The sequence below is a fragment of the Cryptotermes secundus genome, unplaced genomic scaffold (assembly GCF_002891405.2).
Source record: "Cryptotermes secundus unplaced genomic scaffold, Csec_1.0 scaffold614, whole genome shotgun sequence".
In the NCBI taxonomy this organism is placed as follows: Eukaryota; Metazoa; Arthropoda; class Insecta; order Blattodea; family Kalotermitidae; genus Cryptotermes; species Cryptotermes secundus.
Window position 1 is genome coordinate 1,978,170 of NW_019728501.1, and position 18,009 is coordinate 1,996,178.

The window sequence follows — 18,009 nt, forward strand, 5'->3', positions numbered from 1 at the left end:
TTATGCGCTGGCCACCCTTTACCCCCAGGAATATTCCTGGCACTCATTTCTGTTAGAGGCTGAGTCGACCCCAGGGCAATAATGCAGCTGGAAGAATTAGGTAAACTGAAAGAATCCACCTCATTGGGATTCGATCCCGCGACCTTCCAGCTTGTAGTTTAGTGCCTCAACCAACTACGCTACCGCATGCCAAGCCAGGACACTGGTTATCTTAACTAAGTTTTTTTGTGGTTTCCTCAACACCTCCAGGCAAGTTCCAGGGGAGTACCATGATTAGACCATGAGCACTTCCATCCAAATCCTTTTCAATCCATCAATCATCCTACCATTTGATGCTATATTATGTAGTGTAGATACTGACAGCATCATAAAATAAAAATCATAGAAAGAAATAATTTGGGAGACAGAGGCATAGATGGAATGATAATATTAAAATAAATATTTTGATTAATAAGTTGGTTTGAAGTGGTTCAGGCTATTACAACTATCACTACTACCACCACCACCACCACCACCACCACCAATGCCACTGCTGCTGCTCCTGCCAATGCCACCACTACCTCCAGCATGATTGTTAGGAGTTCATTTTTCACATTGTGCATTTATTACTTCTAGGAAATATGCCTGAAAATTAGGTATGCACCAAAAGGGTTAATTTTCAACATTTTGCCTTTATTTCAGTCAGAGTCACCGCTGTTATTTAAGCCTTATCTCAATGATCTCACAAAGTCTGAGATGCATGCCATCATGGCAGGAGGATTTGCTACAGTTGCTGGTATGTTTCATGGAACACTTAGTCATTTTCAACTGAAGAGCTTAGATGTTATTTGATGCAAAAATGAAAGTAAGCCTACAAAGGAGATAGATTACTTATACATTAAAGGACATAATAGACTCCAACTTCAAGTAGGTATATACTTTTTCCAAGTGCAATTTTACAGATCTCAGTGGCCGTGATATTTATTTGTTGTTGATGAAAAACTTGCAATGGGACAATTACACTTCTTCATATCAATTAATCTGTAATGTTACTGATCAGAATCTGTTCTCCACTTTCATGAATGAAATATGTGGTAGTTCTTCCTGACAGTTTTGAACCTCTCATCTCTTGTGCATGGCATCTGTGGGATTTCTGAGGAGAATGTTCAAGTCTAGTACCAGTTTGATCCAGTTTCTTTTAATTGAGCATTCAACTTTCAATTAAATTTTTTTGTCCAGTAATGACTAGTGGGGTGAGACTGAGTCCACTTGGTGCTGTGGCCACTACTAATCTATTGTACCAGCCCGAGATGGTTGATAGTGGTGATTGTGGAACAATTGGTGGAATGAAGATGGCAAGGGAAACCTAAGTACTGGAGAAAACCTACCCCAGTGCCACTTTGTCCACCAGATCCCACATGACCACCCCAGGGCTTGTACCTGGGCCGCCATGGTGGGAAGCCAATGACTAACTGCCTGAGATATGGCATGGCCATAGATGACCAGTAATGACTATATCTGTCTTGATTTATTTAAAATTCTACAAACAGTTTCTGTATGTATGACTATAACATCCTGAAAATTACACTCGAATCTTCTTACTTTCCTTTCAGAATTGCTTTTCACTCTGGTATTTTACACTCATTATTCAGTTGCTTACTTCACATGGCATTTTGACACGGAAAATAATATGATTGAGTTAATGACTGCTTAGCACAATGGTCAGGTACACTAGGGGGAGTTAAAACAACAGAAGGTTGGAAGATGTGTGTGGGTTCGACCTGTAACATAAGCTTACCTCATAGTTGCTCCATCTAAAAATTTCACTGCATACCATAAAGGTTATTTGATATAAATGAAATAGTAATGGTAATTCGGTAAGAGTGAAAGATTGTTCTTAGTGTAGAATCATCTCCTCAGCAAATATGTAACAAAAAATCCAATTAACACATACCAAAGAAAGCAATAAGAGGGAAAGAAAATGTAGATTCTGTGAAAACCATATTACTACAACCAGTCAGTAATTATATATATATATTTCTTTTTCCCCAGGCTCAGTCTTGGCAGCATATATAAGCTTTGGAGTTTCACCTGCTCATCTTATAACAGCATCAGTCATGTCTGCTCCAGCTGCCCTGTGTTATTCCAAACTCTTCTACCCAGAAACAGAAGAGAGCAAGAACAAAGCTGAGAACATGATAATTGAGAAGGGGTAAGTCTGCAAACCCACAGATGAAGCATACCGCAATAATAAATCCATGACATGTCTTGAGAGAAATAGTGCAGGGCAACCATATTTTGCAGTACCCTTAGGGTTTCAAGATGGCAATCATGACTGTTCAGACCAATTCAAAATATTTTCAGCTTCTACATTAATATTACCCAGCATACAATTAACCAAAATCTATTTGCAAAGTTATGTAATAACAAACTGATGAATAAGGCTTACTCATAAAAGAGGTACCTAAAAGTGACAATGTACAGCATGGATTATATAACATTATTTTCAAGAGTTTTCAAGTAGTTTTTACACATTTATGATTCATGTAGAGCTGAGTACCTGAACAGAATATGTACACACATTTGATAGAACAAAAAATATAAAGCATGACTGATTGGTTTTGTGTTTAATAATTGTTATTTTAGTGATGAATGCAGTGTCCTGGATGCAGCTACCAGAGGAGCAGTGACTGCTGCCCAACTAGTGCTGGGAATTATTGCCAATGTTATTGCATTTGTTTCGTTTATTTCATTCCTCAATGGAATTCTGTCCTGGCTTGGTATGCTTGTGGGTGCAGAAGGTTTAACTTTTGAGGTAAAAAACAAATACATGTTCGTATTACATCTGGCAAATTAATATGCTGCATTTATTTCCTAGTTTCAGAACAATTTATTTAGTAGTACTAGACCAATACATACAGAAACACATTTTACTTAAATAGGATCTAAAAGTCTGTGACAGTGGTATGTTAATCGGATGATCAATTTTCTGGACATTATTCATCATCTTCATATTTTATTTTAAACAAACATAAACAAATTATGACAATGAATAATGTAAGAGCTGAAGCTTTCACAGTGGCTGAAGTAAATAAAATCTGACAAACTAATGTAGCTGAGAGCCTGAGAAGATTTATTAATGAAGAATAACATCCAGAAAATTGATCATTACATTTTACATATATTGTAAACATTATTTTTAAAACCTTCCAACTTGCTGTTAATATTATTGGTTTCAGTATGTACTGAGCAAAGTTTTTATTCCATTGACATGGGTAATGGGTGTAGAATGGAAAGAATGTGAAGATGTGGCTCGACTGATTGGAATAAAGACTATAGTGAATGAGTTTGTAGCTTATGAGCAGCTTGGGAAGCTAAAGTTGGCCAATAAACTTTCGGTAAGGGAGCTTTTAATTTTATTGTTTGTATCTTGATATCAGTTTTCATCACCTCTAATATTACAGATTGTTTTTACATAAATTCCAGAAGAATTCATAAAGCATACCTTTTTACCACAGACATGTAGTCCTAAAAGTCTTGTGATTTTAATTACATAATGTAAATCCTAAGTTGTGTTTTTATTAGTTAATCTAAGTTCATAATCCAAAACACTGAAACGCAATTTAGCTCACAGGCTACCATGCTGATCTCCTGCATACTACATAGATTGTTATACCACTCAATCCTATTGGAATTAGAATTACTTTGTATCATAAATTTCTTACAGAAAATTGTTCAAAATAGTGGTGTTGATAGTGGCAGTGGCAGTCTTAATTGTTTTTGTTGTTGTGGTGGTGGTGGTAGTAGTAGTAGTAGTAGTAGTAGTAGTAGTAGTAGTGGCTATTGTGGTGGCATTAGTCATGGTGGTAGCAATGGTAACAACAGCAGCAGTAACAGTGGCTACCATCATTGTTTTTTATGAATAGGTAAAATTATTTCCTAATTTCTGATTCTGGCTATATTAAACTTGCGAGATAAAACCTTGAAGTTTTTGTTATTGTTGACTTGCACCATAGCTCAAGGGGTTAGTCGCTGGCTTCCCACTGCGGCGACCTGGGTTCGATCCCGGGTCTGGTCAAGTGGGATTTGTGGTGGACAAAGTGGCGCTGGGGCAGGTTTTCTCCAAGTACTTTGGTTTCCCCTGCCAATCTTCATTCCACCAATTGCTCCACAGTCACCCTCACCTATCATCTGGGGCTGGTACAATAGGCCAGAAGTGACCGCAGTACAAGGGACTTAGTCCCACCCCACTAGGAATAAAAAAAATATTGTTGACTTGCAAACGGTATTTTATGCATAAATTTAGGAATGTTTATAATCTACCTTCTTAGCAAATTTCTTATTCCTATTTACATTGGTCCATTAGTCATCACAGCCAGATTAAAAGTTAAATGAAGGAACTTTCAGGTTGCTTATATTGTCTGCTGTTGTTGCTTGTTGTTCATTTTTATGAGCTGGTTGAGAAACTGCTTACCTTTTATGGAACCCGAAAGCTCATTACCATATTTACATCAGTCTGTCATTGCACTCTATCGTGATCCAAATAAATGCAGTCCATATCCTCACACTTTATTTAAGATCCATCGTAATGTTATCCTCCCATCTATGCCTAGGTCTCCAAAGTACTCATAATACCTTCCCTTCAGGTTTTCCATCTAAAATGTTCTACAAAGTGCTCATAATGCTAACAGATAAGACGATACTGTCTTAAGTGTAAAGTTAATATGAATGTTATTTGTAGACTTTCAATAGTAAATCAAAATGGTTGATATAGAATTATACTTTATTACAGCAACGCTCAGAAATGATAGCAACATATGCTCTTTGTGGATTCTCAAACCCTGGCTCAATTGGCATTTCAATTGGATCACTGATAACAATGGCTCCCAACAAGAGAAAAGCTATAACTGAAGTAGCACTTCGAGCCTTCATTACTGGCAGTGCGGCCTGCTTTCTTACTGCCTGCATTGCTGGTATGTTACATATACAAATTTTGCACATATTATCCCACTGTAAATACTCATATATATATATATATACACACATATACCTGATTAATAAGAAATTGCTTAAATGTGTGTATGGTTTAAAATAGAATTCAAAGTTTATATGAATAATGGCACCAGGCGGAAACTTAGTTTCAGCCTCGGGCAGTACACGACAGTATTCCAGGCAGAAGTATATGCCATTAAGGCATGTATTATGGCGAATCTAGATAGGAACTACAGAAATAGGAACATCTACATTCTATCTGAGAGCCAAGCTGCACTAAAAGCACTTGACAAACACCAGATCAACTCAAAATTGGTCTGGGATTGCCACCAAACTCTCATGGAACTGGCCAAACATAACAGGGTACAACTGATATGGGTGCCGGGGCATGAGAGTATTGCTGGAAACGAAATAGCAGACCAATTGGCCAAGAGTGGAGCTGAACATCTGTTCATAGGACCTGAACCAGCCTGTGGCATCTCTATAGGAGTTACCAGAAAGGCAATCAGGGACTCATATGAGGACCCTCTACTAAAAGAGCGAAGAAACTGTTGAAGTTAAACAGGAACCAGCTACGATGGGTGGTAGGACTACTTACAGGACACTGTCACCTCAAAGGACACCTCTTCAAACTGGGACTAAGTAATAGTCCAACTTGTGAGAGGTGTCAAGAAGAAAATGAAACAGCCACACATATCCTGTGTGAATGTGAGGCCTTAGCTTATTTAAGATTGTCACTTGGGTCAGTATTTTATGGAACAAAGTGACTATTTCGACATCCCCACATAATCAGAAGGGGAGGCACAATAGATCACTGTGGTTGCAGTGCAAGGGCCAAGAAGGCCCACCCCTTATACATACATTCATTCATTATATGAATATGGTTGAAACACATGTCTTTGCCTTGGACAATCAAAGAAAAATTAATATGCATTGGGGCAACATATAGTATATCATAGGCAAGCCGAAATATGAAAGTAGTCATGTAAATGCAGGAATGTGTTGAGTCAGCAGTAAATTCAAGGGTGATATTACAATAGCAGGAAACAATATAATTTTAATGCTGATACTAAATACATACCTGAAGAAGTAAAAATATGTCAGAATGAATTCGAAGGCAAGTTAAAAGTGATTCAGTGTCATAAACCATTGTCACTATGATTATCAAAACACTCAAAAGAAAGGTGTGAAAAATGTAATTAGACTCACCAGGTATGTAATAGAGTGCATTTTCAAGCATGCAAGCATCCCTTCTGAAGAATATGTCATGTCTGTCTGTCTGCATAAATCAACCCATGGGCATTAGAGAGTTCAGATAAAGCCTAGAGGGGCCAAGCCTCCCCTTAGGTGAAAGGAGGACTGTATTGTACCAAGAGTGGTAAAGTGTTCAAACGCACAGGGGCCCAACCCCTTTGTTTAATATGTTGTCAGTACAAAATGAGCTTCAAGTTGCTGAATTAAAGGTACTATATAACATACAGGACGTTCTGGGAGGAAATAATCACCTACTTTCCTTTAACTACAATTTGAGTATTTGATTTGACAAATAAAAAAAGGATGTTAGTATATATATATATATATATATATTCTTAATAAAGCCAATGAAACAATACAGTCTGAGATGCTGCAATCTTGGTATTGCTGATAGGAGGGATTTATGAATTATATCACTGAGAATACCTCAAGTGGCATTATGTACATACCAAGTTTCATGACCATCAGTTCAGGCATTCACGTAATGTTATGGTTATTTGAGAGGCTGCAATGTTGGTATTACTTATGGGAGGGATTTATGAAGCATACGGTTGAGATGGTAAAAGGTGGTATGACATACATGCCTAGTTTCACGAGATCGGTACGGGTGTTCAAAAGTTGCTAGGGGAAATACACAGACATACACACCACTGACAGCAAGGTGATCTCATAAGCTTACTTTTATTTTTTCAAAATAAGGGAAGTGGTCTAAAAAGTAAATTCTAGAGATATGGGGAGGAATTTCATTTTGTCCTGGCCCCACCTGTTCAGACAGTAATGGGCCTCCACCTTATGTCATCGTCATCATCACTGGCATCATCATCATCATTATGATATAGCACTATTATTGCCTGTTCAGGCTTCATTGATATATATTTCGCAAGGTTTTGTAGCATGAAATGTTGATATCAACACAGTAACTGTAGGAATTCTTGAAGTGGTAGCAACACTAGGGCTGCAGTATATAGGCATGTACATGTATATTTTACTCCACCATTACTTTAATTAAAACATAATGAAGTAATAATAAATATAAAAAAGGAAAACTTCACTCCAACATTAATCAAATGCAAATATGCAGAAGTGCAGAAGACTGAATTGTAATGACAATGGCCAAACAATGTCAACTGTTAAGGAAAACAAGAAAATTCCAGTCTCATACAATGCCTTGTATGTTTCCAATGACTGACTACTTGAACTCCTGTTTATAAAATACAAACTGCACAACCATACAATGTAAACTAATTTGATGAATCATCACAAAAATGTGATGCTTTAACAGAATAGTAAACAAGACTAAGGATGTGATATAATAAAACAATAAACATAACTTAGTCATCACAACTCTTCAGTTTAAATCCACTGATCTGATGATAATAAATTATTAATCAGGCACGAAATTTGATGAAATACTCATAGGTCACAAGGACGCCTAGCCGGTTTTAAGGAGCTTTATTTCCTTTCTTGGAAAGCATAAATATGACAATGGCAAGATTATGTCTGTGTGTATAAAAATAATGTAAGTATGGTAAACTCCCCTGTGGGATTGTTGAGGTTCCAATAGACAGCCACTCTGAAAAATTTGCGGGCCCTGAAAAGGGCCGTTTTTTCCTTCGTAGTAGGCCATGTTTTACGGCCATTCAGCTGGCCTGTCTGGCCGGTGATGTAGTGTTACATGCACCAGTAGAACCAGCTGCCCACGGTGTGGTTGCTGGAGTTGCATTAGTTGCCTGGTCGCAGAGAAGAGCTGAGGACTCTGATGACTTATCGCTCTGAACTGAATGTGATCACTGATGATTGCGAGCTTTGGGCTCCGCCTTTTATACCATGCTTGATGGGCGGAGCGAAACTTGCAGTTGCGATTGTGAGCGCTGATTGGCTAGCGCACGTGATGACCTAGAGGTGGGTTGGACATCGAGTGCTGTATAAATATGAGCACAATATGTGGCAATGTGATTTTGACTTAGGAGTGAGTGTTGTCTGTTAGACCGGCAAAACAGCATGTAAATATGTGGGATGTTTCCACACCCTGTTATCTAGATTGTATGGTGAATGGAGTTTGCTGTTTGCACGGAACTGCCAATTGCATGAGAAAAACTCCTAGAGAAATCCAATACAAAGGAAAACATACGAGTATTATTGTTTGGGAGTCTTCCTAGCTGATATCGGACTGATGGATGAAAATCTCAAGATACTCAAGCTTTAACATTATCACATATTCAACAAACCTCTACAGTAATTGTGCTTGTTTGAGAAAGATAATAACAGGTGGCACTGCACTTGGGAGTTCAATGTATTTGCACATCACAAATTTGTTTTGGAATAACTTAATAAAATTGGTAATTTTCTTTGAAATTTTGCCATTTGAATGCGAATTCCTGATGCTTGTATACTAGATAACCAGGAATTTCCATCTATACTAAGCTGATCTTGAACTTGATGATTCAGTGCAGTTTTTTTATTCTCTATTTTCAGGTGTGCTAATGCCAGATCATCATTTCTCCGATGACAGGGTGCCAGTTTTTAATGCATCAACTAAAGGGCCATAATTTAAAAATAATGCAAGTTCACCAAATACAGATGAAGAGCATGGAAATAAGAATAAATATATACGTCAGTGAAGTACATGCACTTTAATTTGAAAACTGTACAAAAAATACAGTAAGGTAACTAATTGCTTATATCCAGCAGGCTACTACATATTTACTTTCGGGTGCATGGACGGGTGGTGATCTGCAAGTTAATTTGCCAACAGGTTCTTGGTGCTACATAATAAAAACTGTCACACAAGACTTTTGTGTTCCTCAATCTCTTTTGGCAAATGTCAAAATGTTGGGCCATAACCACTTCCTTTGTCTCCTGTTCATTATTCACTTCTCATCCTACCATTCATCACCATATAGTATTAACTATTGGCATTATATACAGTAGTATACTATGTGCCAGGTCAACAATGAAGCCTTAAACTTAAGAGACTGAGATTTTGATAATATGGTGTCTGTTCAGAGCTATCACATATCTCAGGGGGTAATGATAGATGAGGATGGAGCAATGGCGGAATGATCATTATCGGGGGAAAACTGAAGAAACTCAAAAGTAAACCTACTCCAATGTCACTTCATCCACAATGAATCTTATGTCGCAAGGGACTGAATGAAAGGCTTTGCAGTAAGATGTCTGAGCTATGGCATAGCCTAGGGGGTGAAGGGGAAAAAAGTAACAGGCTGTGGAGGCTCATAGGGTTATGAGATGTCGAGGCTTCAACATTTTCTAGACAATCGGCTCACAGACACAGATAGCAATGAAGTTGTCAGCCTCACATACCAGCCACCCTTTACCCCCAGGAAGATTCCTGTACTCATTTCTGTTAAAGAGGCTGAGTTGACCCCAGGGCCATAATGTGCCTGGAAGGATTAGATCATTTGAAGAATCCAATGACATCGTGAATCGATCCATGACCATCCAGCTTGTAGCATAGTGCCCCAACCATTCTACCGCATGCCCCCATGGTACAGCCCAGCCCATAATTAATAATATCTCAAAAAGTGCACTCACTGTATAGTGGGCTGAAGAGGTAAGGTACTGTCTCATTGAACCACATTCAATGCGGAATTACGTCCAATTCGATCCCAACTCTCCAGCAGTCATATGTACGTGTAATAGTAAACAGACTTTGTCGAAAACACATCTGAGAGTACATCATAACTTGAGTAGACAACCTTACAGAAAAATGTCCTGTGTTCAACGAGATATCCAGTATGGCGATTTTGGTTCCAATCACAAACTGAAAATAGATTTTTTTTTTTATTGCTAGTGGGATGGGACTAAGTCCCTTGTACTGCGGCCACCTCTGGCCTACTGTACCAGCCCCAGATAGGTGAGGGTGATTGTGGAGCAATTGGTGGAATGAAGATTGGCAGGGGAAACTGAACTACTTGGAGAAAACCTTTCCCAGCGCCACTTTGTCCATCATAAATCCCACTTCACCAAACCCGGGATCGAACCTGGAAAATAGAACATAGTAACTTCCTAATGATAATGTAATGCTCTGCATCACTATCTGATAATGACACACCCTTAGGATGTTTTAGACACATGAACTTGAAGTAGATTTCTGGCATATTGAAAAATAAAAGTTACAGAAATGTGTACGTTGCTTTGCTGCCATGTCTCATGTTTATATTGCATGTGTGTGAAGTTTTTTTTCCTTTTTTTCAATTTCTCCATAATGTCCAGGGTGAATGACAGTCATGAGAGCAAGACTTTTCTATCAAAGGGAAGTGTATTGAATTTCTTACATAATTCTCTACAGGAGACCCTTTTTAATGTCTACAATTATTTTCATGATTTTCTTTTGGATGTTAAATGTCTCTAGCCTCCGCTAAATTTTTCCAGAAGACACGCTTGGAGATAACCCTGGTTTTATAATATTATGGTCATTAGTATATACTGCAAATTATTCCAACTTGCTGACTTGTGACAGTAAATGACTATCTGGAATTTCATATACTCTGTATTTAAATTTATGACATCTGTGTAAGTAGCAGAGAATAAAAGTCTGTTTTAAGTTAGTAACACTTTTTCAGAATGCTGAGCACTTTCCAAAGCACCATTACTACAGAAGTCTGACACCCATTGCGGACTGGTTGTTCAAATATTTAAATCACCCTGGGGACTGGGGTTTTTAAACCTAGCACCCAAACTTGTGCACTGTTCACTTTAAAAATGAATATAAAATCTCCTAATTAATTTTATGAACTAAAATTTTTGGAGAACACTTACCAGAGCTCCTAGAAGTGCTTGTGCATGTGATATCTCTGGAAACATTCCCCTTTGTGAAGAGGCATGGCACAGAAGTTGCAGATGTACGCAGTCCTATTCTTCTTCTTGTGGACTGCGCACACATGGCACTGCCTAGAAGGGTACTTCTTCTTGCAATGTTCACTCTTCACAATTCTCACGAGGGTATGTTTCCGCATATCACCCGAGAGTTGTCCAGGGGGGTCCACATGAGGCCTCCGGCGGGTGCAAACAGATGGCCCCGACTGCACTAAGTCTGTGTCTGACACAGGTACTGCCGCCACCATGAGGTCAGTAGCCCAAGCTTTTGCCAAGTTCAACAGAAATGCTCTGTGTTTCAAAGTAGAATTTCTGTTCACCTTTTTGAAAACCGAAAATGAATTGAAAAGTTCACAGTTTATAAGCCACAGTGCAACTTTCTTTGTCCATTTTACTGTTTTCCTAGGAAGGGAAGAATAGGCCAAGTACTGGTCGGCCCTATCAACTCCCTTCATGAACATATTATACTTGGAAATACAAAGAGGCTTCTTCACTTGCCTGTGGCGTCTCTGAACAGATAGAATCTGTTAGTCTCCTGACATAACAGGCCAAAGAAACTATCTCCAAAAAACAGTGACGCAACTTCAGTCACATCCGTTGGGTCCAATGGCATCCGCTTCACCCCGGATCACCAGTAAACCTACCCAAAGTGGGGGTTTTGTCCACTTTACCTCATGTGGCTGTCCCGGTACTCGCACTTTCATTGGAGCTCTCACTTTCACTGGACACAATATTTTGGGGCCCCTGTCACTGTCACTTTCACTGAGGCTGGCCTCGCTATCAGAAGACGAAGCAGTTGGCAAATCTGATAGCTCATCGGAGAACAAATCTAATATTTCTTGTTCTCCGACAGAATGCTTCGCCTGCAACTGCTTTCGTCTCTGATCCATGTTGCACTGCTAACTTCCTGGTTCATACGTGGAAGCTTGGACTCGAACAAAGGCTTTTTTCTTTAGGGTGTGACAAGAAATGAGCATGATCATGTTACTGGCTAAACTAGCAAACATTCCTGAGGTCAACTACACAGTAGTTATGATGCAACATGGCCACACAGCGAGATATAGTCGGTTGCAACATAACGCGTCAGAAAAGGGCCAATTGGCCCGCCCGGTCCGCAATACTATAGAAACATAGAGGGCCAATTGGCCCCTCCGGTCCTGAATGTGTTAATAATGATGGTAGAGGTAGTGGTCAATGTACCAAATGTTCTCTTCTGTTCTTTGTTACAGGATGATGTTACATTCAGTGCTGTCATGAAGTGGGAAAGTTTCTGGCCCTGACATATTCTCATACAACCATAACAATTTTCAGCCATTCAGTATACTGATCTGCAGTCCAACCGTGCCAAGTCTGGTGGAGAGGTCTGTTGTGACAAAGGTAAGACTTCTGAACTTTTAACTGTTGCTTCTTGCTGTTTTGGTCAATTTGGATTTAGTATCAGAGCTCCACAATTCTTGTAGTCATTGTCTATATTTCACCAGGATTTCCCTCATGAGCAGTTTCAAATTCCTCACTTTAGTACCATCAACACTAAGTGCTTGTGAAGATACTGATGTACAGGCCATTTCTCTAAAACAGGTATCCTAACTCTTGTCATTAAACCTTCATCTACTCTGCCTGAGTTTTTGAGGTCTGGCAAATAACCAGCAGAGTGATTGTTTTTGTGTAGCAACTGGGAACAGTGGTGAGTTGATGTGTGTTGTATGCTATGACAACACAATTCAGCAGCTGTTGAGAAAACAGATCGAGGTTTGATGGTGGCACACCTAGCCTGGCTCACACCTTATCAGGGAATCCCTTGGACTAGCGGCCTTAAGAAAGGAGCAGCAAGAGAAGTTGGAACCGAGACATGGGAAAAGTTCATGAAAGCATGAATATTTTAACATCATATAACAGTTCCCTTATGTTACGCGGTAAATGACTGAAAATTTATATACCCATATAATAGGCACCCTTTTTGCATTTGGTAAAAATTTACCGATGGTATGTGTAAATTAGTACTTTGTCATGTATTTAGTATTTCATTATTAATTACAAATCGGTGTATTTTTTTACTACCAATAACAATAAAGAAAACATATATTGTGAATAAAAGGACAGTATATTTAGGCGTCTAAAACGTCCCCGACAAGATATTTTAGGATTCACATTCATAATGTTTCTTATAATTCTTTTTTATATTATAAAAACATTTTTACTACTAGCCACGTTTCCCCAAAAGGCAACACCATACGTGATAATAGAATGAACATAAGCAAAATATACAATTTTTAAGTCTTCTATGGTTAAAAACAATTCAAATGTGGAATGGAACATTATCTAAGTAACAGTATTCAGACACTTCAAGTGATTTGCAAAGTGTAAAGTGCAAGAAAACCAGATTATCTACCTGAAATTATACACACAAAACAGGAAAGTGATATCTTTCCTTCCCCACATCACATCTCATAGTTAACCTAAAATAAGATTTTGTAGTTATTGTCTATTTAAAATGATATGGCAGTGAATGCATTGCATTTAAAGCATAAATAGTATTCATGAAAGAGTTTACACAAGAAAGTTAAATATTTAATATCAGGAGCAGCAAGGACATTTCATTGCATAATTCCATGCATAGTGTCATACTGATAAGACATTATTTTGACAGTTAAGAGTACTTAACTTAATGTACATTATCTTGAAAATTGTTTACTGACCATGCTATACTCATATGGTAAATGATAATCTGTTAATCTAATCATTATTCTAAGATGTTAAAAAAACTGTACAAGTTTCAGAAGGGCATGTAAACCTTTAGAAATATTATAAAACAGTACCAACAACTGCACATTTTTATTTCTTGTTGGTTAAGCAGCAACAGTTTTTTTCCACTGGATAGCAAGGAGGGAATTGCACTTTTTATAACAAATAAATAAGCTAATATTCTGACATGACATAAGAAATATTCAGTAGCAATGAAACACAATGCATGAGAAAATAATTGAACCAGCTTTCTCCGTGGCTATACATTATAAACAAAGGATAAATTTTTAATAAATACAAATTATCACATTAGTATCAAAAGAGATGATTAATCTTCAAATGTCTTCACAGTTAATAGTGCAATTTCTATATGACCTTTCAAATCAGATAAGCCCACAACTATTAGCTAAAAATCTTCATATAAGTGTCTACTCATGATCTGCTTTCTGGAGTAATATATTCTTTTTCAGCTTCATGAGACATAAAAATGTTCTCTTGAAACAACTGATATTCAACAGGGTGAATATTAACTAAATCCAGAGGTTCATTCACCAGTCATGAGGGTGAAACCAATAACATCTGAGGCTGTCAAGGGGATGATCATTAAAGAGTACCATCTTCCAGAATGTGACATCATGTAGTATGGTAGAAGTTTACAAGCAGGCTGTACTTGCCATACTGGTGCACAGGGCTAGAGCTCTATGTGATGAAGACAGCCTACATGCAGAGTTGGTGTTCCTGAGGGACGTTTTCAGGCAGAACAGTTACAATGACCAGCAGATCCACAGAGTCCTCAACCATCATCTGAATATCAGTCAGCCTGATGATAAACCAGACTCGGTTGCCTTCCTGCCCTATGTTAGGACTATATTCAACCGAATAAGCAGAGTGCTGTCCCAGCAACATCATCACATCAGTGGGCCTGCCTCCCAAGAAATTATCTAGTTTCCTCTAGCTGGTCAAAGATAACCTGGGACTAAGGACACCGGGTGTATACAGAATCCCCTGTGAGTGTGGCAAGGTCTACGTTGGGCAGACAGGCTGTTCCATGGACACAAGGTTGAAAGAGAATCAGCGGCACATCCGTCTTGAACATCCAGACAAGTCAGCTGTGGCTGGACACAGCGTTGACTTGGGACACCGCATTCAGTTTCACAATACTTCCCTTCTCACCACTAAGACCCAATACATGGATCACATTGTTAAGGAGGCTGCTGAGATTGAGCTCCATCCCAACAATATGAACAAAGAGGTGGAGATTTGTCTCAGCAAGTCATGGAAGCCTCATAATCTGCTCCCTCAAGAAACCTCTGGAATATGATACCAGATCTACAGGGCCACACAGGTTGATGCATGCTCGGCAGCTTAGTCCCAAGACTATTGGGTCAATGCTCTCCCGGTAACCAGTAACCTTGCCTTTCTTTCGCCTCCATGACACGATCCCATACTGGCTCTGGCCTGCTACCTACTGGCCCATCTCCACAGACCTCTCCTCTATATTGATTTCCCATGTGGCCCACTATCCCTCCCTTCCTCTTCTTATATAGCTGGGTGATTTTTAATGCTGACTCAGTCTGCAGCCACCTGCTCACGCTGGTTTCTCGCTCGTGGGTTTTTCTACCCTAAAGATGGAGGCGATACGTTTCTCTGAAATGTCAGTTTACACAATATCTACACAGTGCCACATCCCAGAAGATGACATTCTTCATAGTCACTGCCATGAAAACCTCAAATCTTACAAGTTTATTAATGTTCCCCCAAAATAACTATAAGCCTCTACCAGAGTACAGTGTCATATCCCACAAGACAGTATAATTTTTCAAGATTTAAGAGCTCTGTAATTACAAAAACAGACTTGAAGCAGTTTTATCACCCCCATTTAAACTTCAGCAACAAACTGGTCTCTAAGTCTCAATTAATCAATTAGAACACACCAGTTTGTGGCAGAGGGCTCCTTGTTTCTGTCCTCAGAAACATTCGATGAACAAACCAATATGTCAAGTTAAAGTCTTCAAGGCTCAAACCATTAAGTGAAACCCATTATATAATGGCTGTGCACATGTGCGCGCATGCATGCACAATATAATTAATATAGGTATACAGACCATAACAATGTAAATTGTATCTGTGGAACAAGAAGTAAAATAAAGATACTCTAAATGTTCGTCCAAAATTTGTTTTGTTCAGGGCAAAGATTACACCATTTATATGCCATATTATTTTGTAAAAGGTAAAGCTGTCCCTGTGCTTAACTAATTAAGCACTATGTCATGAAGGCATATGGGGGAATGGATGTATAAATCCACATTTTCTTGCCCTCGGTACTAGCTAGAGGTGAGTGGTCAGCTTCACGGCCCTGATGCTTTACCCTGGGGAAAGAACCCCCAGTATTAATTGGATAGGAGGTTGGGTGTACCCAACAGCCGGTCTGGATAAAACGGAGATGTAAAAATTCTTGCCCCACCAGACTCAGAACTCCGACCCCTTGGTTTTCCAGCCCATAGTCAGTCACTATACTGAAACTACGCTATCCCAGCTCAAATTATTTTGTACTGTTAAATATTCTTTGGTCCTTTCAAAACTAAATGAAGTCGGTATTTTGAATTCACCACTGTTGAACAGATCCATGTACAGCCGATGACTACTGAAACTTTGCTATTTTCCCTGTGAATACAATAATGTAGGGAATGAACTGTGAACCAAAATATGTTCTTTCTAGGTCCATTTCAAAAACGTGAAATATGTATGAGAAATAAAGCCTCAGTGCCTTAATGGCAAACAGTGACTTTGTTGATATATATTCCATCTCAAGTTCAAAACATAACTTGCGCATGAATAACAGTTGTATCTTCATATTTTTAAGTATTTTATATTTACTCAATATAAAATTCTAAGGCAAATTCATGTAATACCTAAAGTTCTCATAGTAATGACGATGAAGAGTAACTTCTGTGATGCCATGCCATCTAGCCTTGTAGAAATTTATCAGAATGTCTACCAAACTACATGGTGTCACATCCCAGAAGATAGCAGCCCCCATAAAAAAGAAGTTTCAATTCAGAGTTAAGACAGCTCAGTCAATAAAGTGACCATGGGCTGGACAGCTGAGGTTTGAACCCCCCGGCAAGGAAAGTTTCTCTCTTCTCCACTGCATCCGACCAACTCTGGGGCCCATCCAGCTGCTTTTCTTTTCTAGTTGGTATCTCTTTACACAGGAATGTGAAGCTGATCCACCATCTCCATCTACTGCTGAGGTTAACCTTGGAGCTACACCTGTGCTCTTCCATTTACAACTATAGCACGGTCCTTGAATACAGAGACAACTTTACCTTTACTGTCCTTAACGTAATTTATATGACTATTCTAATGAAGGTGTTATGATGACATCACAAACTCTTAAGTTGTGTACAGTGTATTCTCAGAATTAAATATAAAATATTAGTCACTTATTTGGACAGTAAATATGCATAACTCAATCATATATTGCCTCCATATATGTAGGTCATACTGAAAGTCATGAGGAACAATTTTTTGTAAAGTAACATGCTTTATTATTGACAAACCAAATACACCACCTCAATCTACAGATCTTTCTTTATTTTTCCACACAATCGCCACATCTTTGTACACATTTCTCCCAGCGTTCTGGGAGTTTGAAAATTCCCCTTCTGTAAAATTCCGTTCCAGCCATCCGAAGACACTGACGCACTGCTTTCTGAATTCAGCATGCTTATGGAAGTGTGTGCATAGGTGTGAGCAGTGTTCAAAGATGGGTGAAACATTTTAAAGATGGGAACACCAGCATCGAAGATGAGCCTCGGAGCGGTCGTCCTCGAACAGCTTCAACTGAACGCAACAAGGAAATAGTGGATGAGAACATTCAAGATGACAGGCATGTGACTGTGGACACAATAGCCCGAAAAATAGAATAGGGCATAGTGCAGTAGGAAATTTTGTGCTCGTTGGGTCCCACAGTTATTGACCGAAGACCACAAAGGTCACATTGGAAGCAATTGCAAAGATGGGGTGGGAAGTTCTTCTACACCCCTCCTATAGCCCTGATCTGGCACCCTCCGACTATCATCTTTTTGGATTTGTGAAGGATCAGCTGCATGGACATTTTGAGACAAGGGAGGCAATTCAGAAAGTAGTGTGTCAGTGTCTTCGGATGGCTGGAATGGAATTTTACAGAAGGGGAATTTT

At 38.8% G+C, this 18,009-nt stretch overlaps 1 protein-coding gene across 3 annotated transcripts in view; it reads left to right on the forward strand.

Annotated features, from left to right (window-relative positions):
- Positions 1 to 15,419, forward strand: part of LOC111865230 (sodium/nucleoside cotransporter 2) — a 49,677-nt gene extending 34,258 nt beyond the window's left edge. Inside the window, exons 11-18 of one of the 3 annotated variants that reach the window (XR_004513106.1) lie at positions 682 to 775; positions 2,032 to 2,191; positions 2,626 to 2,794; positions 3,219 to 3,377; positions 4,772 to 4,952; positions 8,701 to 8,891; positions 12,294 to 12,441; positions 14,277 to 15,419. Coding sequence is in view for 1 of the 3 variants with exons in the window: in XM_023853117.2 (XP_023708885.1) it covers positions 682 to 775; positions 2,032 to 2,191; positions 2,626 to 2,794; positions 3,219 to 3,377; positions 4,772 to 4,952; positions 8,701 to 8,774 (837 nt within the window). In the remaining 2 variants the exon portion in view is untranslated. Of the gene's footprint in view, positions 1 to 681; positions 776 to 2,031; positions 2,192 to 2,625; positions 2,795 to 3,218; positions 3,378 to 4,771; positions 4,953 to 8,700; positions 9,504 to 12,293; positions 12,442 to 12,733 lie in introns of those variants that run through there. The other 2 variants (XR_004513105.1, XM_023853117.2) reach the window with 2 other exon arrangements.
- Positions 15,420 to 18,009: the final 2,590 nt, after the last annotated feature.